Genomic DNA, 23207 nt, shown 5'->3' on the forward strand with positions numbered 1-23207 from the left:
TTCGGTGCAGGGGCCACATAATTACATTCACTCATTTCTGCCCCGTCAGCACAAGCGCTCAAGTCTCCTCCGTCATGGGTGGGCAGCACAATCACGCAGGGAAGTGAGCCCACAGGGTCTTAGCCAAGTTTGAGAGAAAACACCTCCATTTGGTTTGTGTTTATTGTCTTTGTACAGATACAACACCACTTTAGTGCAAGATTAGAGAATCTAATAGAGAAATCTATCTATCTATCTATCTATCTATCTATCTATCTATCTATCTATCTATCTATCTATCTATCTATCTATCTGTGTGCCCTATCCTATCTTTCTAATTGTGTGCCCTTTAAAAGCATTGCATTAATTTCAGTGTAGACAAGGATTAGGACGCAATCTTCAAGTCTTACACAATAATCAAGTTTACCCCAGAATATTTTTGATTTTTAGACACTGACTTACATATCATATAGTACATTTTTTATAGTACTTTTAGAGTAATAAAGTAATAAAAGAGTAAATGAGGGAATCGCAATGTATTTTTTTGTGTTTTTGTGTTTTTGAAAAATCCCTTTTGCAACGCGCGGTGCGTTCAGTTTAACCCTCACAGGGACCCGTATGGCACGTGATGGTCAGGTGACGTCGCTTCGGAAGCTTTCAGGAAATGCGCTACCCTGTCAGGGATTTAGTATAAACAACAACATTTTTGACGTACAAATTTAGATTTCTTTCACTTTTTTATTTTATTTTTTATTATCGCTGTTATTTACGCCCAGCGGTAATGGAGTCGACGCTCGAACAGCATCTCGATGATACGTATGTCGAAAGCGGCTGGTTTTAACGTCATATTTTAATGCTGTTCTAAGGGAACTTATTTTTATTCCTGCCACTTCGTCTTATCTCTGTGCTTGTTTTGTAGCATGAAGAACCAAGCAGTGGTCGGGATTCTGTGCACGGATGAGCAAGGACACAACCTGGGCTGTAAGTAACCCTTCTTCTCCTTCTCATACCCCTCGTCCTGCAGCGAATGTGGCTCCACACTATTTTATCTCAACTATGTCAATTTCACTGACGAGTGAGGTGGAACCCGGTGCCGCAGACATGAAGACACAACGACATATTGACAACGTAACAATAAGCCCGACGCCACTATGCTAGGACAAAGGTTCAACTTAAGACTTTTCGAAATAGCAACCAAACCATTTGAGCGTCATCAAACAAAGTCAAGCGAAGTCAGTGAAACACACTTTGTATATAGAAAGTACGATGTACCCTCTTTAGCAAAACCCTATTGTACTGACAATGCATCTGTTGTATAATGCATGTAATTTGATTTGTACGCAACAGTGTCACGTGTTCTGACGGTTTATGCGTCACTCCAAATACAGACCAGATCTACAGTACCCTGAACACACCTTTTCAGTTGTATTATTGATTGAGGCGTCCAACTTTTACACCATAGATAGAGGATCCGCTCTGATCCATTTTGTTGTTGTCGTCGTCGTCGTCGTCGTCGTTGTTGTTGTTGTTGTTGTTGTTGTTGTTGTTGTTGTTTAGATATATAAATGGGTCTCCTTTGACGATGCGGACATTTTCTAATTGCTAATTCATCAAAAAATTTTGAGAATTATTTTTTTTGTTTGTTTACAAGTCAGGTGAGACCAGACTTGTAAACAAACAAAATTGATTTAAAATTGATTTGAAGATTTCAAACATTTCAAGAAATAGCCTAGAAAATACAAACAAATGCAAATTCTTCACTATGAAGTTTTGCCTTAGCTCTCTCTCCACGAACCTCGTCTGTCATTCAATAACAAATATTACCACCAAACCTTAATTCCAGCACACAGCAGTTATCTTTCAGGAAACAGGTGCGGTGTTTATATGATTTGCCTAACAACAAAGCTTCCGATACAAACACACAGTGGAGTTTGTGGTGTGAGCTCCCAGACAGGGTGGAGCATGAAGTCAAAGCTTCAGAATGTGGAAAGAATTGCTATTTAATTTTAGCTAAATTTATTTTTGTGTGACTGTGCCATATCTAAACATTTGAGTGTTTCATACCTTTATATTACTGTTGTGGTTTGTTGCAAAGCATTCTCATTCAACAGCAGCAGTAGTTTGGCTCATGGAACCTTTTTGTGTTGGACATCTCTGATTAGAAAGCCACATCTTTTGTGACTGCTGCGCCCACCAAAACTGTCTCACCATTCAAATTTTACTTTATTGGTGTAGACGGAGGTTGTTCAGTCAGTCTTACCACACTTGGGCTGTTTCATCATGCTGGTTTCAGCGAGAAGCTTTAAAATTAAAGTATTTGGTGTCCCTCAAAATCTGCCTGAAACTGGCAGGAGCTGCTATATTTGTTCCCGCATTGTTCTAGAGAAGTCATTCAAAGCAGGGAACCATTTTAGATGCTTGAAAGATTTTGATGTTTAAAATAAAAAGTTTAATCAGCCTTTGCATTTTTGTCTTTTAAGTTTGTTAATAAGTTGTTGTTATTGTTGTTGTTTTAATGCACTTACACACACACGTGACACCCACCAGGCCGCGGCTCCCTGTCTGACGAACACGGCGGCGTGGTGTCGGTCCTGGCCAAGCAGGCTGCGGCTCTCAGCAAAGATCCAACAGACTCGCCCACTGTGTGCCTGGAGTCCGAGTCAGGGTGAGCGACAACAACAACAGCCTCGTCCTGCTCCTTTTTTTTTTTTTTGCATTTTCATCGATTTGTGGCCAAGGATGTTTGGCCAGTGGATGTTTGGTGTTTGAATGTGGCGAGTGAACTGATTGGTGGGTACAAGAGGAGGGCGTGAAATTGATCCAGAATCGATTATTGATCGGATTGCAGCAGAGATGGTGCTGAATCTCTTGCAAAGTGTTTTTTTTTTTTGTGGTTGTGCTGCCACCCTGTGGACACAAAATGTAGTGCAGGATTGAAGTTGATTTAAAACCTTATTTTAAGTAGCCCCATAATAAGTTACAACATTGCATGTCACATTTGTTTGTTTTTTGTTGTTTTTTGTTTGTTTGTCTTGACAATCCTTGTCCATCCAACCGAATGTGTTTTTGTTTTGTTTTTCAGGAACATTCTGGTGAGAAGTCACGGCACCATCACGGTAGCAGTTCACAAGATCGCATCCTGAGGACGGCTGCCAGTGTCACCGTCGAGTTCACCACATGCTTGTGTGTGTGCTTCACGTCTACTATTTAAGCGAAGCAGAACTTTGTCTGTCCGTGCCGTCGAGTGTGAGCGTGTTTCAGTGTGAGTGTGTGCAATAAATGAGTAGCTTTAATAAACTTGGGTTTAACCGCCTGCTGACCCCTTGTGTGTTAAATATTCATTATTTTCTCCTTTCCACGCCGTTTCGCGGTTAAACAATAAACTTTCATCACTCGGCAGCTGCGTGAAGCTCATCCTCCGAATCAAATCAACTACAGTTCATAGCCGAATGGAAAAAAAAATAAAAACTATCTCTGAGGTCAATCATGCGCCAAGCCCTAATAAAAACATTGAAATAAGCTATTTGGAGTGTAGAGGCCTGCGTGCGACCGGATGACTTCCCTCAGGTGGCACGTGGAGAGCAGCGAGATATGCGCGCCCCCAGCTGGTGCCCCGTCGGCGGCGCGGTTTGACAATGCAATGCGTCCTAGTGGCGCACTAGCTCAGCTCAGCTCAGCTCGGGACACGCTGATCAGCCTGCAGTGCTTCTGATGTTGTTGTCCGCAGAGCCGCAGCCGTGTTGTTCCCCAGCAGAGAGGGACGGGGTGGGGGGTTCTACTGCTACGTCTCAAGTCACGTGTGCCCACCCTCCCCTCGCCCCCTCTCACCATCCGAGGTTTTTTTTTTTTTTTTTTTTTCCTCTCTTTTTTTTTTGCTCCGCTGCGGCTTCTCGGAACACGAGCAGCAGTGTTTGGGGGGCTGAAACGTGAGATGCAGCTCGCCGGGACTCGCTGCTAGAGGCAAAGTTATGGCACCGTCATCATCGCAGAAAAGGGTCCTGCAGCAAAGTGCTTCTGCCAAAAAGTGCCGCACGGCTGCCGCGCACGTCACTCTGGGACGCACAACTCCGGAGCGAGTGAGCGCAAAGATACGCGTCAGATTCCACTGAGGCATCGCAACAGTCGATTTCAGGTAAAGGAATCTTATTTATTTATTTTTCCTTTCCCACCATAACTTACTGATTATTGACTTGATCGTAGAAATTAATTGCACAATCCATTATTTGATCAAACTTTTAATAACATTTTTTTTTTTTTTTTTTAAACAAAACCATAAACTTTGCTACCTGTCCATTAATTAATAATACTCAAAACCGCCATCCATCGTGTTTTACTATTTTTCCTCAATACTATTTATTCATTTGAAACTTTTTCTCACCCATCTCACCAACATTATGGGTATAGATTGACATTTTACAATATATTTTTTCCCCCGCCTGAAGTCACGCAGATGACATCACCCTAACTTTAGGTGTCCCGAGCGACTCTTCTTCCATTGTGTTCCCACCCAGCGGTGCTGAGCTGAGGGCACGATGCAACAGGCCTGCAAAGTGAAGATAAGTGGTTCGCAGCTGCTCACGGTAAGACCTGCCTGCTTCTCCCCCCGTCAGCTAATACGGTTTGCGTTAACCTCGCTGAACTAAGAGCGGAGGAGAAGAAGAAACAAAAAAAAGAAAAGAAAATGCTCTGCTGAAAACTCGCAGCATTTACATAATCTCATTCACAGAGCGCTGTGAATGTGGGTTGTTGTTTTTTTCTTCTTTTATCTCCGTGAATGGTTTTTATCTTGATGAATGAGTGGATGAGACAGACAGAGGAACTACATGGTGATGACGCGATTAATCAATAAACTTTTCTCCACTTCCTTTCAGAAACCACCCGCGAGATCTTAATTTTGGCACGTTTGGAGCAGTACTCACCTTTTTGTTTTCTGACTGGTCAACCCTGCAGTCTTCACTGATCCTACCATACACACTCTCCACTGTGTGAGTAACCGTTTGCTTTTTTTGGAGTTTTTCCACGGCTGTGTCTGTTTTTTTCTAACGTCTGTGTGCCTGCTCTGGGATCTTCTTCTTTTCAGACATTACTGACCTATTATTATTATTATTATTATTATTATTATTATTATTATTATTATTATTATTATTATTATTATTATCATCATTATTATTATTATTATTATTACAGCCTTGGATAGAAATAAGATAGATACTTGTTTGGAGTTCATATAAATAAGAGCTTTATCTGACCCAGTTTTCTTTCCAAATTGCCTCAAGGCTCAATCTTCTGGCTTTAACCTCATAGTACATATAAATAGATGAATAAATAAAAAAATAAAATTGTAGTACTATTGAAAGAGGATTTCTCTGAAAAGCCAATTTTAGGAGCCTCCTTCCAAGCTCTTGCAAAAACAAGGGAGTGAGTTTTCATCCTTGTGAAAACTCTGATGGTGATCTGTGCCAATGGTGATCTTGAGTTGATTTGCAAAGGTCGAAGGCCAAAGGGGGTCAGGGGGTGGGGGCTGTTGCAGGTGTGGACGCTTGGTTCCTCACTGACTATGAAGTGGGAAGAGTGGCGGGCGAGGATGATGTAATGCACACATTCCTGGTTGGAAGACCGAGAGCTGCAGCAGCAGCGGCAGCATCCTTGAGGAAAACCCTTTGTTCTTCACTGTTTGTTTAGGACAGTTTTTGGCGACACAGCCGATGCGAAGAAGTGGCACCCCTAAGTGAAAGTATTCCCCTGGTTGGTACACGCCAGACTGCAGTCTTTCACATATTCGTTTCATTTTTCTTCACCGCTTCTTTCAGGTTTTCATGATATTGAAGCCATAGCATTCAAACTATGCTGAGAATGACAGCCAGACTGAAAGGTAGCTTGCTAGTTGGGATGTTTGGGATTGCAGCGGAGTCGGTCAGAACTCTTGATTACCCAGATTACGTGATGGGAGTAGAAGAAGTTTTTAATAGAGTAAGTTGGCCTGTTCCAGGTTTAGTAGCGTCGTTTTATTTCACCCATATTGACGGTAACAATGAGCAGATGTTAATAGTGTGCGTAATGGTGCATGAATCAAACTCTTTAATCTTTCCTCAGCTCTGTTGTAGCGAAAACTTTCATCCAAGTAGCCGGTGGCTTGAATCTGGTCTCCACTCATCCAGATAAAATAGTGGAGTCAGTGGAATCTCAGCAGCACAGTAACATCAAGAGTATCAGACGAGGAGATACAAACGTTGGGAAACTTTGCGTGTAATTACTTCATAGGCTGCGTTTGCACCTCTTCTGATATCTGACAACATATTCCAAGAATAAGATTTAGGTTGACACCACAATGAAAAATGAATCCGATTCATAGAAACAGCAGCTTTAAAACATTTACACTGGCTTCGGCTTTCAACTCTAAATCGTACGTTGGATGGATGGATGGATGGATATGTAGGTGGGCAGATGGATGGATGGATGGATGGATGGATGGAGAGTTGGCTGACCATATATACAAACCAGTTGTTCTCTCTGTTGGATGCTATACATGGATACTATGTCTTTGTTTTCGCCAGACAGGCAGGAAATTTAAGAACGTGAACCAGTAAACGCACCTTGCTTCCGCAGTGTATTTGATGTGGAAGGGGAACTCGCTGCCCACGCCATTGCCTTTGAGTAAAAGTGTCAAGGAACCTGTGTTTCAATAACTGGCAGTGAATATTGTGCCTGTCTCATTAACCTTGCATACCACTGAAGATTTGGAAGCGGCCGCGCTAAAAGTTAGAGGGTGTCGTGTTGGAAGTGTGCAGCGACATGCCGGCAATGCAGGGCTACAAAGAGCCGGTTTCCAGCCCCCCGTGGCTCAAAGCCTCAGAACCCCAGCACATTGACAAACCTACACTCACTCAGACTCAGGGGACAACTTGTGAACAGCACATGGAGGGTGGGGGGTGGGGGGGGTGGGATTACTTTCCTCACAGTACACTGGCCCAATTCATTCCCATTTAATCCGCTCTGCACTCTCCGCCTTATTCGGCCCCATGCAGGTTCGTATACTAATGTCTAAATCAGACTTGTTGGTGGAGTTGACGATGCAGGCTCCCCAATGCCAGTTTACTATGCGCTCGCAGTGCTGAGTTCAAGGGCGTAACTCAGAAGACAAAAAGATAAGTGACATGAATCACTTCTGTTTGTGTGTCACCTCTTGTGTTGCCCTTGGTAGAGATTGTTCACTAAACACATGATGGCAATGTTTTTTTTTTGTTTTTGTTTCTTTGCCTTTCAATTGGAGTTCTTCTCAAGCCAACACGGATCGGTGTGACGCTAGACTGGTTGGACCTGTCTGGTCATACCAGAGCAGCAACTCGTTCTACACATTCCACCTTACCTACGGAAGGTTGGAGGGATGATATCGCTGTCTGGTGACACCAGATGCCGTACATGTTGTCCTCCTTCCAGTGTTTTTACTTTTATTTTTTTTCTGTGCAAGAGACACGAAGGAGGTGGCTTATAAATAAATAAGAACACATTTGGATGCGTGATTTTCTATGTAGAGTAGAATTATAAGGTGTAAATACATTAAAACCTGTTACAGTGGAGCTGAAAGTTCATTTGGAGTCTGTGGCTACTTTACTAAAAAGCAGCTGATTTTAGGAACAATATACATGTTATTTGAAATAACTGCTTTTATTAAACAAAGAAGAAAAGCGAAACGAAAAAACTCAAAACTCACGTTGTTGGTGTTGAATTTCAGGGATGAAGCAGTAGTAGCAGATCTGCCCAGTGCACAATAAGATATTTGGTCTGTATGGTTGTTTTTCTGATTATTTAGTCTGTTTTTTGTTTCGTAGGGTTTTTGTCATCCAGTTTTCTTTTACTCTTGACTTTTGTTATGGCTTTCTAAATTATTGATTGGTTGGCTTTGATTTATTGCTGAATGTCTTTAATCTTTCCCCCAACATCTGGATTCTGCGTTTGAATACGGGAGATGGAGTTTGTCTGAAGTTTCTGCCTGAAGATCTGTAGACTCGGTCAATCAGTCCATCAGGGATCTCCATCATGGTAGTGGACAGACTTTATTCAAAAAGGCAGAACGGGAGAGTTTAAAAAAAATCTGAACACTAACTGTTGAGAAATAAATATTTAAAAAAAATTACTAGCTAACCGTCAAAGTCAACGTAAACTCTCCTTATGAGTCTCTGCCGTCTCTGCCTTTTAAACCTTGAGTTTTGGTTTGTCTGCAAGTCATTTCGCTAGACCGGACCCGATTATCTGTCACTCATTTTAGGCATGCAAAAAAAGAAAATTTGCTTGCATTTTGTCCACCGGGAGGTCAAGTCAAATGTCAGCATAGTCGGTGCAGCAACACAAGCATGAATGTGTCGGCCCACAATGTCCTCACAACAGGAGCCAGGGATCATTTCACAGAGCACGCAGGCTTACAGCTTAAGCCTTAACTCCAGAAGTTACACTTATACCATAAGGAATCGACGCACGTGGTGACACACATGAACACAGGGAACACCGTGCGTGCCCCACACGACGACGCAATCGATGCACTCGGTAAACCATTGTCACCCCTCAGGAGGCGTGGCCGACGGGACAGTGAGTCTTAGCGGCGCCGAGAGAAAGACATTTATTGTTTCTTGATATTTGCTTTCCAGCAGCTCTCGCCCCGAGAACGTGACGTGACTGTTGATAATTGTCTGAGAATAAGGCTGGCGAATTTTTAATATGTTTAAAGTGCATGCTGGCAGCCTTTACTGCCCGTCTGGGTGTGTTGATCTATTGTTTTTAAATCTGGGTTGAACTAATACCTAAAGCACTGTGCAATTACTGCAGGTGACACCTACCTAAACGCAACCCCTGCCCAAACTTGTAGCCAAGCATATGTGCGGGCGATACAAACACAACTTATCTCACTTAAATGCTGTTTACCTCAGATAAAAGCTCTAAAAATTACCAGCCAAATCCAAAATACAGTTGGAACACTTAGTAGGGTTTCTGCGCGAGAAGAACCTCCTGCGACGGCTTCGCAGTGGTTTTCTAGGATCAGGTCAGTTCAGACAACTGCTTTGTTAGGCAGCCTGTTGCAGGGCACCCGGTTCCTGCCAGTCAATTATCACGCCTCCTGGGACAGACTACAATACAAACACTGTGCAGACACTCGCTACACTGCTTTACGTGTAATAACGGCAAAAGAGGTGGAACTGTAACCCGGTTTGGACACACTGTAACCGACGCGGTTACGGTCGTTTCACAGCTCAGCGCTTTGGCAAGTTATTGTCCGCCGGCTGAGTGGCTCAGCGGGTCGGGTTGTTAGTCAGCAGACCGAAGTACCCTTGAGCAAGACACAAACCCCCTTAAAAAGTCCAGCTCAGAGGAGATATGTCACTTTGGAAGGTCTTGCATGATCCCTTGGGAGTGTGAGAGCCGCCGCTGCATGTTAATGACGCGCTCTTTGTTTTTTCTTGTTTTTTTCTCCCCCAGTGAAACCAAGGCAGCCATGAACCTGTTCAGGAAAAATGCCATAACCACCAAGAAGGAGAAGGAGCAGGAGATCCAGTACGAAGAGCCTCCAGATGGAGGCTGGGGCTGGATGGTGGTGCTGCATTGTTTCCTGGTGAGTTTGCGCTCGTCCTTCGTCTGGTGCCTCGTTTCTTCCACGCAGCTTCCCCTCAGACACTGACCAGAGTGACGGCTGTTCACAGGCTGTGTTGTAACGCTGGTTTTCATACGTTTCTCAACTTTCTCCAGCAGCAACACAATTCATTCATTTTCTGTATCTTGCCCTTTCTTCTGGAAGCCTCTTATGTATTTGTCTGTGCAGGTCAACGTCTTAGTGATGGGAACACTGAAGAGCTTCGGGATCTTCTTTGTGGCGTTTCAAGATGAGTTTGGGGGCTCGGCAGAGAGCATCAGCTGGATTGGTTCTATTATGTCGAGTCTGCGTCTTTCTGGAGGTTCGTATTGACGCAACACAATTCTGACAATTCTGCACAACACAACTCTCAGATGAGTTCATCCAGCCTGGATTTACCACATATTATTCTGCTTTGTTCGGACCCGATCTCCAATTCCAAAGGTCAGTGAGTAAAAGTGTTGAGATTATGGTTGTGTGTCTCCTCTCCTCTCCTCTCCTGTCCTGCAGCACCCATTGCCTCCATGGCCTGTGGCAAGTTTGGAGTCAGGGTGACCTCCATCACTGGGGCACTCCTGGTCAGCGGAGGCTTCATCTTTAGTGTTTTTGCCAACAGTGTGGTGTTCCTCTACGTCAGTATGGGAGTGATCGTCGGTAAGCACTCTTACCAATTGGTTCTTCCCAGTATTCCCCTACATGGAGAGTAAGTGTCAGCCATTGAATTACAACCTTTCTCTGTCCACCAACAGGAATGGGTTTTGCTCTGCTGTATCAGTCCTTCTCAGTGGTCACCGCGCTCTACTTCCGGAAGAGGCTGGCCACGGCGTATGCCATCGGGCGATCGGGAATGGGTTTGACCTTTGCACTTGCTCCGTTCACCCAGCTGCTCCTGGACCAGTATGCTTGGCAAGGTAAGGCAGTCACATCCCGTTGCCTCTCTTTGATTGATGCCCATCATAAAATACGGAATACTTTTTTTTTTATTGCACTTTTGCTCCCTGCAGGGGCGATGCTGATCCTCGGCGGCCTCATGCTCAACCTCGTGGCCTCCGGGATGCTGCTGAGGCCGATCAACGTGAAGTCTGAGATGCACGCCACCGCTCCCGCCACCCAAAAGAGTCCCGCCGTTTCCCTGAAGAGCTCCTCGGACAAGGAATACACCAAGAGCTGCTCCAACGGCTCGTCCCACTTGTCCAACGGCATCTCCAAGTCAGGCTCCTTCCCTTCCCTCCCTCCCGCCGCTCCTCACACGGACAATGGGAGCAAAGAGGAGCAGCCCACTCAGGCGCTGCTGGACCCCGAAGTAACCAGGCAGGTCCTCAACGGTTTGAATGCAAACGAGGCCCAGCATGACCACTCGGGCCAGCGCAAACCCACAACTCCAGACAGCCTGTCGGAGGTCAATGGCAACCTCAGTGCCTCCACTGTTGTTGGAGTTCCCTCGCATGCCGGCACGCCGAGCGAACCGGTGGTGCTGCAGACCAAAGTGCTGGACTTCTCCCTGCTCAAGGACCCTTTCTTCTGCATCTACACGTGGTCCTTGGTCTTTAGCCAGCTGGCCTACTTCATCCCCTACTTCCACCTGTCTGCCCGCGCCAGGACCCTTGGCATCGACGCCATGGACGCGTCTTTTATCATCTCTGTGGCAGGTAAAGCACACTTTAGCCGAAAAGTTTCGTTTTTTTATGTGCATTGAAATCCAGTTGGGCGTCACTTCCTCTGCCCTCCAGGCACAGCTACAGTCACTAGTGTCCACTGTGACTCTCACTGGGGGCCTTTCACTGTATATGGTGTACAGTGAAAGGCCCCCTCTCAGTGCGGATAGTTGTTTGTCTCTCTGTGTGACCGACAAAATAGGCGACTTGTCACCGCTCCTTTACCACCGCGTAGTCAGGATGGGCTGCAGCAGCTCCACAACCATGAGAGCAGGACGAACGATGGTAGAAAAGTGATGGATGGATCCTTCAGATACATCAATCAAAGCCACCGTGTAATTCTAGCGCGAATCCGATTAGATCCTTTATCCTCACAGGTTGTTTGATCCTTTGAAACACAATGAAATACAAGCTATGTAGAATATATGTAGAATATTGACTGTCCTGTCCTGCGCTGGTCACGTGTGCGTGATTTACAAGTGAACTGGATCGGACCCATCCAGCGTGCGACCCCTCTTGGGAGTACAAGCCTCGACCTTGAGGGTGATGATGAGTGGAATCTCTTAGACTTTTCTCAAGGTTGACAGAGTCGTGGGTCTCTCTCCAAGGTGCTGAATCTCCTGCACAGACAGCGGGAGAGCACTTCCTGCTCGACCGCCTTCCCCTCCGCCCAAAAGTTTCTGAGAAATTTGACAGAATTTCTTTACTGAGTGCCTTGTATTATTTTTTAGCTTCTCTAATAGGAAAATATATGATGCTTGTTTAAACTGTTGGAGAGTGCTTCAGATTCTCCCTGACCCCTCCATTATTTATTTGCTATTTCCCTGTTTTGGGTGTAGAAAACACCGTCCCACTTCATCAGACGCCGTAGTCCCTCTGCTGTTCTTTCGTTCTTGCTTTTCAATCTATTTGGACCATCACACACTCAAAAGCTACTCATAGCAGCTGCTACTTTGAATTTAATTTTAAGGAGAAAACAGCCTTAAGAAGGACGTCCCCATCCAAGTTTAAAAACAACAGGCTTGTTTTGTGGCTAATTTTGCTCACTTTAGTTTGTGATGCAGTGTTGCATTGTTGCTCATAACCATGTAAGTGTACAAGCAAGAGCGGGGAAGAAACATTTTCAGGTAGGGCCAAAATACTGCAGTTGGACTGTGTATTTTTAGAACCAGGCTGCGTCTTGAGCGGGGAGCTTTTTGTCTCGAGCTGAACAGGTTATCAGATTTGAGCATGGAACATTCACTGGATTTTCAGCTCAGTGGGATATCTAACTGCAGAGGTCATCTCAGCACCTGCACATCTGCCACCCGCTCGTGTCCTTGACTTTGGTCCTATTCGTGCATTTGGTCGTGTCTGAAATCAAAAAGCAGCGAAACAAAAAACGTGAACGAGAGGTAAACATAAAGCTTTGACTTTGAATCATGAACGGCAAAGACTTTGAGTCGAGGGAGGTGCAGGTTTCTTCAACAGCGTGTTTAAGAAGCGAAGTGGGAAGAGGGAGAAAAAAAAAATGTCCTCAGTCAACTTCTAGGCATTAATTATTTGTGAGCTGCTCAGTCTCTGCAGTCTTATGTAATGAATGTGCTTACATAAAAGCTGAACTTTGGTCCACTGGCCAGAGCGCCCGGGTTCAGCAGCGTGCTGCTGATGGGACCAAATCTTTTTGCAAATGTAGATGAAGAAGGAGAAGAAGAATTCTAATAGCGTCATTGCCAGGCGCCTGTGTGCACGCGTTTCCTGTGTCTCACCCCGCGAACGCACGCGTGATGTCCGACATTCGTCCGTTTATGCGATCCGTCTCTCGCCGCCCGGTCCCCCGGGTGCTGCCGCTGCGGCGGCGGCTGCTGTGGCGGCTAACTGTCATCACTGCCGCCTCTGACGGCAGGTGTCGGCGATGTCGGTCTGAGGGGTTTGTGGACAGACGTTTTAAAAATCTGAATTCTTCGCTGCGTGCCGTACATCTCTGAGCGCAAGCTAGCCGCATCAAGAGTGACGCATCTCTTTGACTCGATTCACTGTTTTTCTTGTTCCGTCACACTGTCCGGACAGAGAGCGGGGGCGGAGGGGGCGGAGGGGGCCGTGGCCGCTGTCCCGCTGGGTCTCCTTCCTCTGATCCCTTTGCCAGTCACAGAGGCCCTCCGCCAACCCCCCCCCCCCCCCCCCCCCCCCCCCCCCAACCCCATTGACTCGTCCTCAGGGTCGGACGGGCGGCCTTCGGAGCCCGAAACAAAGTTAGCTCCAGGAGTCGCTAAGCAACGGCGAGCGGCGAGGTCCATGGCGCAGTGACAAGAGGGGCTCGCGATTGTGTGTTCTTGAAGAGGGGAGGCTGAAGTGGGAGGCGGGACACGGGGGTTGTGGGGGAGGGGCCCGCAAGTCTCTTACGAACTTGTGACTCTTCGTTGTCCATTAGCAAGGAGGGAGCGCACACACAAATCTTGAGGACGGGTCTCTTATTGCACCATTTTATTTGGCCATGTCAAACCACACGCTAAAGTTTAGCCCTGGTGGCCTTCATGGACACTGCAACTCTCTCAGCAATGAGATGACGGGTTTCAAAAATTGGGTAACTTAATACTTCCGCTGGCTGCGTCCTCTGCCTACTACTACTACTACTCGTACTACTACTGCTGCTACTACGACTGCTACCAGTGTTGTTTGGATTACTCCATAAAAGTAATACAACTACTGATTACTGATTGCTTCTTTTAAAATTAATCTAATTTCTTCTTTAACTACTTTGTTTAATAAGTAATCAATTACTAATTACTTCAGTTAAAAAAAAGATAAAGTAACAGTTGAGAACATCTTATAAAGTCAAAGTAATTTTTGTATTTCCAGCTATCAAACTGCAATCGCTGTTGTTCTTTTGCCGCTGCCATGCTTGTTTTGGTGCGTCGTCGCGTATCAATGACTTTGCATGCACGGCTGCATCTTCAATCTGCGACATCGTTGTTTTCGGTTGTTTTTCTAAATTTCAGACATTCTGTGGATGATAGGACATTTTTAGCTAAATATTTTTTAGCTAAATATTTCAGAAAAGAAAATTGAATCGTTACTTGATAAAGTAATTATGATATAATTGCCACTTTTGCCACAGTAATCCCGTTACGATACTAAAAACAATAGTTGTGGATTACTTAGTAATAGATTACTCGCCAACACTGACTGCTACTACTACTACCACTACTACTGCTGCTACAGCCTGCACGTGTGCTTGTCTTCTCGTGGCCGCTTGTCTTGTCAGCGCGGCGTGTTTGCAGATGCAAACAGCAGCGCAGTGCAACAGCCGCCATGAGACACCAAGCTCACAGTCAGTAAATGCAAATGCGTGCATTGTGCTGAAGTCGGCCACTTGCTTTTTCAGCCCCGCTGCCGTCCAAGTTGTTGAGTGCAGCCTTTGGCGAGGACCGGGAAGGGGTTTCAGCCGTTTCACACTTCGCTTTGGCATTCTTGCACTTTCTTTTATTTTTCAGTGTTTTTGTTCAGAATGCCAAGAAGTCTGGCCGTTGTCGCGCACAGACTGACTGACTGACTGAGTGACTGACTGACTGACTGACGGACGTGCGCGATGCAGGGAAACACATCGGCTTTGCTTCAGGTGCTACTTGGGAAGAGGCCCCGTCTTATTTAAACAGCCCTGTTCCGAATTTGAAAAGAAACAGCTGCGAGGGACCGAGGAACCCGCTGGGGCCTGAAGACACAAACAAAAACCCGCGAGCCGTCTGAATGCAAGCCGGGGACGCCCCAGGAGGCTGCCCCGGAGCGGCCGGAGGAGGACACGGTAAACACGGCGCAGCTGCCTCGCGTCGTTTATTTAACCTCACGGAGGGGTGGGGTGGTGGGGGGAAGAAAGGCTCCGGATTTGGTTACATAAGGTCCGAGAGTGGAGGTGTTGCGGTCCGGTGCGGAGGACCTTCTCGCTCTTCATTCATCGCAGGGTCCACAATCGTGAATGAAACAGTTGAGAGGTAGAGATCGTAAATCCCACCATCCATCCAAACCCCCCCACCACCGCCAACCCCCCCCCCCCCCCCAGCACTGGACGCACGCTCTGTTCAGCTGACGTCGGCAGAGTTTCTTTTTTTCTCTTTGGAGCTGGATGGGTGGGGGAGGGGCTCCAGCGTGGCCATGGCACGTGCGCGTCAGGCAGCGGTGGTGCAGAGGCTGAGCGTGTAGCATGGATCGATGGGCGGCGGCTCGCAGCTATTCCTGCGACGGTCAATACGCCGCTCCTCCGGTTCCTGCTCCTGCACCACCTCTCACATTCCTCTCGACCTCAGCAGATGCGTCCGTCTTGCCGTCGACGTCACGCCGTTAGTCGCCATTGGCGGCCGTCAATAACTCCGGCCGCAGGCGCACCCTAGCCCTTTGTCTTTCTTTGCCTGTACAAGAGAATTTGTGCTACAACTATGATTTTATTTTATTTTATTTTATTTTATTCTTGATTTTCTACCCTATCACACTAAACCAGGCGTGGGCAAACTTTTCAGCTGGTGGGCCCCAATGGCTTCTAAAATGTGACAGAGGGGCCGGAGGAGCAGCAGATGGATGGAGTGTTTTGGAGGCTCACCTCATAGGAGGAAAAATATATCAGGATATGTGGAAAATGTGTCATTTAATATCTATTGAAAATGAACAAAGCGTTACAACAAAATATGTGTCTTTGAAGCCCTGCAGTATTTGCTCTTTATTGAAATGACTCTTAAAACATTGAAAGAAATGATGAAATACAGTTATTTTATGACTTACTACTAATATCCTCTCTTCAAGTTAGGCAGGCTGGATTAAAAAGCTTATGGCCCCCAGGCCATAGTTTGCCCACGCCTGCCCAACACCCTAAGGTCTACCTGCTGCTGTGGGACAGCAACCCTGAATGACCATCAGGCAAGAGTGGAACCACCTTCCTGTTCACCTCAAACTCTGTCTCGAGGAGAAAGAAAAAACAGAGGTTTTCTGTTGTCCCACTTTCCCTGCGGCTCTTCCGCAGTGACTTTGCAAACAAACGCTGGCCGGCTCTTCCCCAAGGTGACCTCTAAGTGCTCCTGCTCCTGCTCCTCGACTCACGTTTCCACTCTGCAGTCCTCCTGCAACAGCACTGCTTTTACTAATTCCCCCCAGAGGGAATGTGCTGGGATGTTTTTCTCTTGTTTTTTTTTCCCTGTGCATGGCAGGGCGCATATTTCACCTGGCTGGTAACACACCTCGCATTGTTGTGTTTTGGCTCGTGGTTCTTGATTATTAAATAACTGCGCAGGGTGTGGCGATGCCCTCGTTGTCACTCGCATTATATCAAACGCTCCATTAAGGCTGTGCAGCTGCCCGATGCTTGAATATTTCATTGCGGGGCTTCGTCACTCCGCGGATCCCTCTTTAAAGGGACCCGGCGCTCGCCGAGTCCTGCAGTGTCGGAATCCTCGACACACAGGAAGTCGTAGTTTTTTTTATCCCGCCAAAACACCCTAAAGCCTTGTGTGTCTGTGTGTGTGCGTTTGTCTCTCACCGCAGGCATCACAGAGACCATCGCCCAGCTGGTGTCCGGCTGGGTGACGGACCGGAACCTGTTCCACAAGTACCACTACCACAAGGCCTACCTGATCCTGTGCGGCCTCGTCAACCTGCTCTCCCCGCTGGCCACCTCCTACATCCTGCTGATGGTCTACGCCATCTTCTTCGCCATCTTCTGCGGAGGATACATGGCCCTGCTGCTGCCTGTGCTCGTAAGAACCTCGGCGCAAATAGTAATAATAATGCAAATGTGTTTTTTTTTCCATCCTCAAACAAATCCAACCCGCTCCTCTGCATGCCCAACACACCAATCACTTTCGTGCAACACGCACATATCTGTACATACAAAACATAGATTTACGTTTCCAAAGCAGCCTTTTAAGGCACACTTTAATGGCATGCACAGTGGTTAGCGCTGCAGCCTCACAGCAAGAAGGTTGTGGGTTCGATTCCAACCCTGGGGACTTTCTGGGTTCTCCAGCTTCCTCCCACAGTCCAAAAACATGCATGTGAGGTGAATTGGAAGCTCTATATTTTCCATAGATGTGAGTGTGATTGGTTGTTTGTCTCTATGTGGCCCTGCGATGAACTGGCGACTTTTCCAGTTCTGCCTTCACCCAATGACAGCTGGGAGAGGCTCCAGCAGACCCCGTGACCCTGAACCTCAGGAATAAGCGGGTATTGAAAATGGCTGGATGGATGGATGGAAAAAAAATCCTCCTGAGGTGTTTTTTTTTTCCAGCATGAGTGTTTGTCTGAGAGCCTCCTGCAGCCGTTTATTCTCCCTCTTATGCTTATGGTGCAATATAATGGAGAGGACAGTAATCCATCATCTCACCTGCATTAGCAACAGAATATGCGCATACACAATAAAGGAAGCTCCTCTAGCTGTGCATTACATTGGCAGCAGATCCCTGGATGCTTGTGTCTGAGCACTGACGGTTTTTTTATGGGATGGGTGTCAGCATTGGAACAGCCCACGCCTTCAATAATAACAAGTTGCTGTCGTTTGTTTTCTGTTTTGGTGGCCTGCCACTGAGTTGTGTAACCTGTCTGCCTATTCTATCAAATTGGCACTAGCCTTTGAACACTGCATGTAAAAAAAAACCAAAAAAAAACATGCAGGTTTTTTTTTCAATTGCTTTTGATTTCAGCTTTTTACATGTTGTCGTTAGCGAGCAAGTCTGTTCAAAGAGCAGTCTTTTTTTTTTTTTGTCCTTACCGGACAAATCACTCAGCGCTTTAGTGGAGGGACTGGCAGTCAAGAGGTTGATGGTTCAACTCCTCAGAATGTTGCTGTGTTTTAAAGTCCAGCAGCCTACAAATAAAGGTACGATAAATGCAGCAGGAAAGCAGTGCTCCAAGTGTGAAGTCCCTGGAGGTGCAGTGGGTCTGTTTGTGACAGCAAGTCTTCAGTGACGCACATTCAAATCCTGTGACAATGTGACCATGTGACTGGAGCGCATCTCTTTGTCAGGAGGTGCTAAAGTTGTTCTGCAGGGTTTGAAATGCGTAAATGAAATAAATACATTAAATAAAATAAATAAATGAATTTGGATATTTATTAATTAAAAATGCATAAATCAATTATTGACTGCACTTTGATAAATAATGATGTATTAATTGAAATATTAATTTATTTACTCATTTCAGTAGATATTTAATTATTTCCTGCCTCTCTATAAATACAACTATATAAATATGATGGCTATTATGACACCTGCTGTAGAAACACTTCAATTTGATCTCACCAAAAAAATCTCCTAGTAGAAATAGCCAAAGCGTTTTTGTCCGACCTTTTCTCATTGCTGCTTTCTACCTTTAGTTTTTCCTTGTGTGTGTGTGTGTTTTTCTTTTTTTTTTTTTTTTTAAAGCAATCAGCAGATTTTTCATTTATTTATTTATTTATTTTTAAGAAGGCCTTTCATTCTCTTGAATTCACAAGTGTGTGTGTGTGTCTTTGGTGCCGTGCAGGTGGATCTGGTGGGATCCGAGCGGATCAACAACTCCATGGGCTTCTCCATGTTTTTCGTCGGCCTGGGCTGCCTCACTGGGCCTCCTCTGGCAGGTGAGAGAGTGGATTACCTCATGCGAAACCTGCTAACCCATTTTTCCAGATGTGTGTGTGTGTGTGTGTGTGTGTGTGTGTGTGTCTCTCTCTCTCTCACTCACTGACACACGCACACACACACGCGCACATATAGAATTCCTGTACCCGAGCTGACTCTGTACGGAGGTCAAGGTGAAGGAGTCTGAAGGTGTGGGGGAGGGGCGGGGACACTGGGTTTCTTTTTTGCAGGGCATCTGTGTGTGTGTGTGTGTGTGTGTGTGTGTGTGTGGGTGGGTGTGTGTGTGTGCTTGTGCTCACTGTGACAACTAAACCACACTGGAGGAGAAATAACAACCCCCAAAAAGCCCAGTATGGTCAGTATGGCCAGTAAGGCCTCTGTGTGTGAGAGACTTGCAGGTTTGATGAAAGTGGCTGCTCGTGTCAGGTTTCACCTTTCGCCCCCAACAGCCAATCAAATCCGGCCCTTGCAACAACAACAAGGTGGTGTTTTTCGCGACTCTTGCTGGCGACTTTCGGACTCGGATTTTTTCAGGACGTCGGAGCTGTTTCTCATCTGTCTGGGGCGTGCACGCGCCTTCTATATTTACTCTTTATTATTAAATCAAGATGCAGAGATTCTTCCTGATTAGCTGCGTTGACAGATGGGGGGGGGGGGGGAGTTTAGGGAAAACAAAACAAAACCAAAAAAAAAACGTGGACGTCAATCACCCGTGTGACAGTAACCTGACCTCCCCGTGAGATCGGCGAGGTTGAAACTTGCAGGGAATACCTCACCGCAGACGCATTTCCTCCCAAACGTCCGGGACGCTATGCAGCGGCGGCGGCGGCGGCAGCGGCTAAGAGGCTTTTCCTGCCCCCACAGGTTCCACTCGGCCCGGGGTGGTGGTGGGGGTGCGGGATGGGGAGGTCGGGTGGTGTTGGGGGGGTTCCCTATGAACCTGTTGACATGGTTTCTGCTGCTGCCCACTGGGTCACGCAAGTCTTCTGAGATGGATTCCGGGGGGGGGTGGGGTTTGAAATGTGACTTGTTGCCCCCCCCCCCGACCACGACCCCTTTTTCCTCCCTTCAGCTCGGCTCCGGGTGGTTGCGGAAATAGCCCCTGGTTTTGTTTCGTCTTTCCCCAGTTTCATGGAAAAATTCAATTGCCGCTCGTCAAAGTAGGTCGCCTCTTTTGGATGCTGAAGGATTTTCAGGAACGCCCGGCCGTTGTCTCTCCCGTCTGACAAGTTTCTCTCTTTCTCTCTTTGTCAAGTCCAAGTAAAGCAGGTGTGCTTCGACGCTTTGGAAAAATATGTCTTTTTTGGGGGGTCGACGAGTGGAAAAGGGTCGGGTGACGCGCCGCTTCCGTGTGGTTTACTTTGCACATTTCAGGTTTTTAAATACACCGGCGTCCGGCAAACTGGAGCCTGCGTGCGCCCGTCGCTCGGTGTCGTTTGGCCTCCTGCGGGGTGAAAAGCTCCGTGACCTCATGCGACTTGCCCCTCAAGGCTGCTGCTGGTGGTTGCGGGTTCAATTCCCAACCGGATCGCTCCGGTGCAGCCAGAGCTGTTACCGGCTTCCGTCAGGTGCGTCTAAACCCCGAGTGATTGACAGCCGAGGGATGTGCCCCGCCTAGACCAGTATTGTTTTTTCCTTGAATTTCCTGGAACTCTTAAGTGACGCTCAATTTGGACATCATCGAAGCTCCTTTAACGTTCTTTCAACCTCGAGCCAAGGTGCCCGAAACCTGGAACCCACAAGCCACACCTTTAATTAAGTCAGATTAAAGAAGTCAACACAAACAGTTGAATTAATAACAATGATTATGATGCATGTGGCATCATGTAGCAGGTCTTAGCAACAGATTGCTACAGATATTAATTTAATGAAAAACTTATAAAATGCTTTTTTTTTTGGATGAAGTGGGGATGGGGAGGGGTTAGTAGTTTCAGACAAACTACATTTTTTTGAAACAATGATATCCTCTCCTGTCTTTTAGTTATTCTCTGGACAAGATTAATTATTTTTTACATTTCTTTTTGTCAAAACTTGTGTGACACAGTGGTGCAGTGGTTAGCATTGTCACCTCAAGAAAAAGAAGCAAGAAGGTTGCGGGTGTGCTTCCCGGCCTGGGGCCTTTCTGTGTGCACTTTGCATGTTCTCCCTGTGTCTACGTGGCTTCACTCTGGGTTCTCTTGCTTTCTTTAACAGTCCAAAACCATGCATGTGACGTCAATTGGGAACTCTAAATTGTCCATAGGTGTGTGTGCAGATGAACTGGCCAACTGGTGTTGAAAACGATTCAATTCCGATTCCGATTCAGAGGGCTATGATGCAATTAATGGCGATTAATCGAGAATCATGATTTAGCACAGTTCATACATATGTATATATACATATGTATATATATATACATATGTATATATATTTATATATATACATATGTATATGGACGATAAAGGTCCTTCATGTTCGGCGTGTTCCCACCATATTTGTTTGCAGGCTGACACAACTTACAAACAGTGTGACTTCTGTCGAGTTTCCTTTTCCCCTCAACCTCGTAAAACCCCAAATGCTGCCAAGGAACCGGTCAAATTCGTTTTTCAGTCATCTTGTAATGCCGTGCTTGTCGGCGTCTCATCTCATGAGTTGGTTTGGATCTACGTGCTTGTGTGTCTGGTGTGCGTCTCCTCAAACGGTCCGGTAGGACGCTTGCAGCGCAGTCGCACACGAGTTCCGGCCTCATTGAAAAAAAACAAACATTTTTTTTTTAATTTGTGAACCGATTCTTAATTGGCAATGTCATAATCGCGATTAATCTTAAGAATCGATTTTCTTTCCACACCCCCAGTGGTTAAAACTTCAGCGTGTTTCTCACCTCTCGCGCTGTTTGTCCCTCCCAGGCTTCCTGTACGACTACACGCAGACCTACGACTGCTCCTTCTACCTGGCCGGCCTCTGCTACCTGCTCTCCTCCCTCTCGCTCTTCCTGGAGCCGCTGGCGCAGCGCTGGAGGGCTCGCAGCAAACTGAGCCACGGCGGCGGCGGTGTTGCGGAGAGCAGCTGCAGGACCAACGGCTGCTTCGCCCCCGACCGGCTGCAGCAGAACGGCGCTGTGTAGGAATGAACGGCCGGGCCGGGGGGGTGGGGGGGAAGGCCTTCCGTCTCCAGCCAGCGAGGCCTGGAACTCTGCCCACCGGCGTGAGACACCCCCCATCCCACCGCCCCCGGGCTCCAGCTTTAACGCCGTGACCTTTGACCCTTCATTTTAGCCAGAATGACTGTTGGCCCCCGGAGAGGGACGACGCTTTCATCTCTCTGCGTCGGTGGATTCCTGACTCTTTCAGACTTCTTTAAAAAAATGAAAGAAAAAAGGAGGAGCCGACATTGTAGTCTCCCGCAAATAATTTCCCTCCCGCCTTCTTCCCCACACATATTAATATATGACGTCATTTCATCACTTTATTTGTAAGCATCATAATATATTTACTTTTTTTTTGAAGAAAACTGCACTTAGCGTGAAACGGCGTCGACGCACAAAACCGAGCTATGCACCTCAGACTCACAATCGTCAGCGACCTTTTTTTTTTCTTCCCTTCACCTTCACCGTCGCTCCCACGAAAGAAGTCTTTCCACTTTGATTCTACCGCTTTTCTCAACCTGTCATTATGCTCCTTCTTTGACCTTTAACTTCCGCATAGTATGAACAAAAAAGAATCAAAGCCCAGCTTTTATGGATCCAGCACCTCAAGGCCAAAAGTGCTTTAACCTGTGATTTAACGAGGAAAGTAAGAAGGTGCTTAGCAGCAGGTGTCCCATCCGTAAAGGCCGCTCCCAATTCTCAGATTCAAATCTGAAACATTTACTTTGAGTGAAACTGTCGCGAGGTCTCATCTCCGGCCGTTCTTCAGCCCAGCCGAAGCCTCTCGCCGCTCAACGTCAAGCGTCTTCCAACGTTTCAACTCACCGCTGAATCTCCCCGCACGGTGGAGGTTTGGGTGTGTGTGTGGGGGGAGGAGGGAAGGGCTCACCTTTTCCCCCCCCGACACGTTGCATCAGCACCCGGGATCGCCTGTCAAAACACCCAGAAGACACCTGAACCGCTTTCAGCACGTTCAAACTGCTGCCCTTATCTTCCTTTTTTTTCCCCTCCCTCCCTCGTTCCTTCCCGGAACCCTCTGCCCTACATATTATGTCGACGTCGAAAAACAACTCGGAGCGGCAAATCCATTTTAAATGAAAAAATGTTTCGGTGGGGGCCGCCATGTGGGAGTGTTTGTCCCGGTGAGTTTGTGCTGTGTTTTTGATTTATCTACCACTTCTGTTGCGTATTAGCAATTTTTTTTATTATTATTTTTTTGGGCGGCTCGAGTAAATTCCATGATTCTACAACCGAAA

The 23207-nt window shown here is 46.6% G+C and overlaps 2 protein-coding genes across 3 annotated transcripts; both read left to right on the forward strand.

Moving 5' to 3' along the window:
- Positions 1-599: 599 nt before the first annotated feature.
- lamtor5 (late endosomal/lysosomal adaptor, MAPK and MTOR activator 5) lies at positions 600-3298 on the forward strand. Its single transcript, XM_076026430.1, has 4 exons — positions 600-795; positions 899-960; positions 2527-2644; positions 3062-3298. Exons 1-4 carry the CDS (start codon positions 761-763, stop codon positions 3120-3122), a joined length of 276 nt encoding a protein of 91 aa, XP_075882545.1. The 5' UTR covers positions 600-760; the 3' UTR covers positions 3123-3298.
- A 571-nt stretch (positions 3299-3869) lies between these two features.
- Positions 3870-22639, forward strand: slc16a4 (solute carrier family 16 member 4). Of its 2 annotated transcripts, XM_076026428.1 has the most exons (11): positions 3870-4111; positions 4422-4559; positions 4851-4964; positions 9448-9580; positions 9788-9920; positions 10109-10252; positions 10348-10509; positions 10603-11247; positions 16759-16970; positions 18733-18826; positions 21713-22639. In XM_076026428.1, exons 4-11 carry the CDS (start codon positions 9464-9466, stop codon positions 21928-21930), a joined length of 1725 nt encoding a protein of 574 aa, XP_075882543.1. In that variant the 5' UTR covers positions 3870-4111; positions 4422-4559; positions 4851-4964; positions 9448-9463; the 3' UTR covers positions 21931-22639. The 2 variants fall into 2 exon arrangements, with proteins under 2 accessions (XP_075882543.1, XP_075882544.1); XM_076026429.1 differs by lacking the exons at positions 3870-4111; positions 4422-4559; positions 4851-4964 and adding an exon at positions 7949-8019.
- The last annotated feature ends 568 nt before the right edge of the window (positions 22640-23207 follow it).

Source organism: Nelusetta ayraudi, unplaced genomic scaffold (genome assembly GCF_046127955.1).
Source record: "Nelusetta ayraudi isolate G7.1 ecotype Tasmania unplaced genomic scaffold, CSIRO-AGI_Nayr_v1 ptg000019l, whole genome shotgun sequence".
Lineage (NCBI taxonomy): Eukaryota > Metazoa > Chordata > Actinopteri > Tetraodontiformes > Monacanthidae > Nelusetta > Nelusetta ayraudi.

Bases quoted from the DNA above. Each gene is read 5' to 3' on its own strand.
- slc16a4 (XM_076026428.1), top strand. From the start codon at position 9,464: ATGAACCTGTTCAGGAAAAATGCCATAACCACCAAGAAGGAGAAGGAG. The intron at 10,253-10,347 runs GTAAGCACTCTT...GTCCACCAACAG, and splicing joins CAGTATGGGAGTGATCGTCG to GAATGGGTTTTGCTCTGCTG. The intron at 16,971-18,732 runs GTAAGAACCTCG...GGTGCCGTGCAG, and splicing joins CCCTGCTGCTGCCTGTGCTC to GTGGATCTGGTGGGATCCGA.
- lamtor5 (XM_076026430.1), top strand. From the start codon at position 761: ATGGAGTCGACGCTCGAACAGCATCTCGATGATAC. The intron at 796-898 runs GTATGTCGAAAG...CTTGTTTTGTAG, and splicing joins GAACAGCATCTCGATGATAC to CATGAAGAACCAAGCAGTGG. The intron at 2,645-3,061 runs GTGAGCGACAAC...TTTGTTTTTCAG, and splicing joins TGCCTGGAGTCCGAGTCAGG to GAACATTCTGGTGAGAAGTC.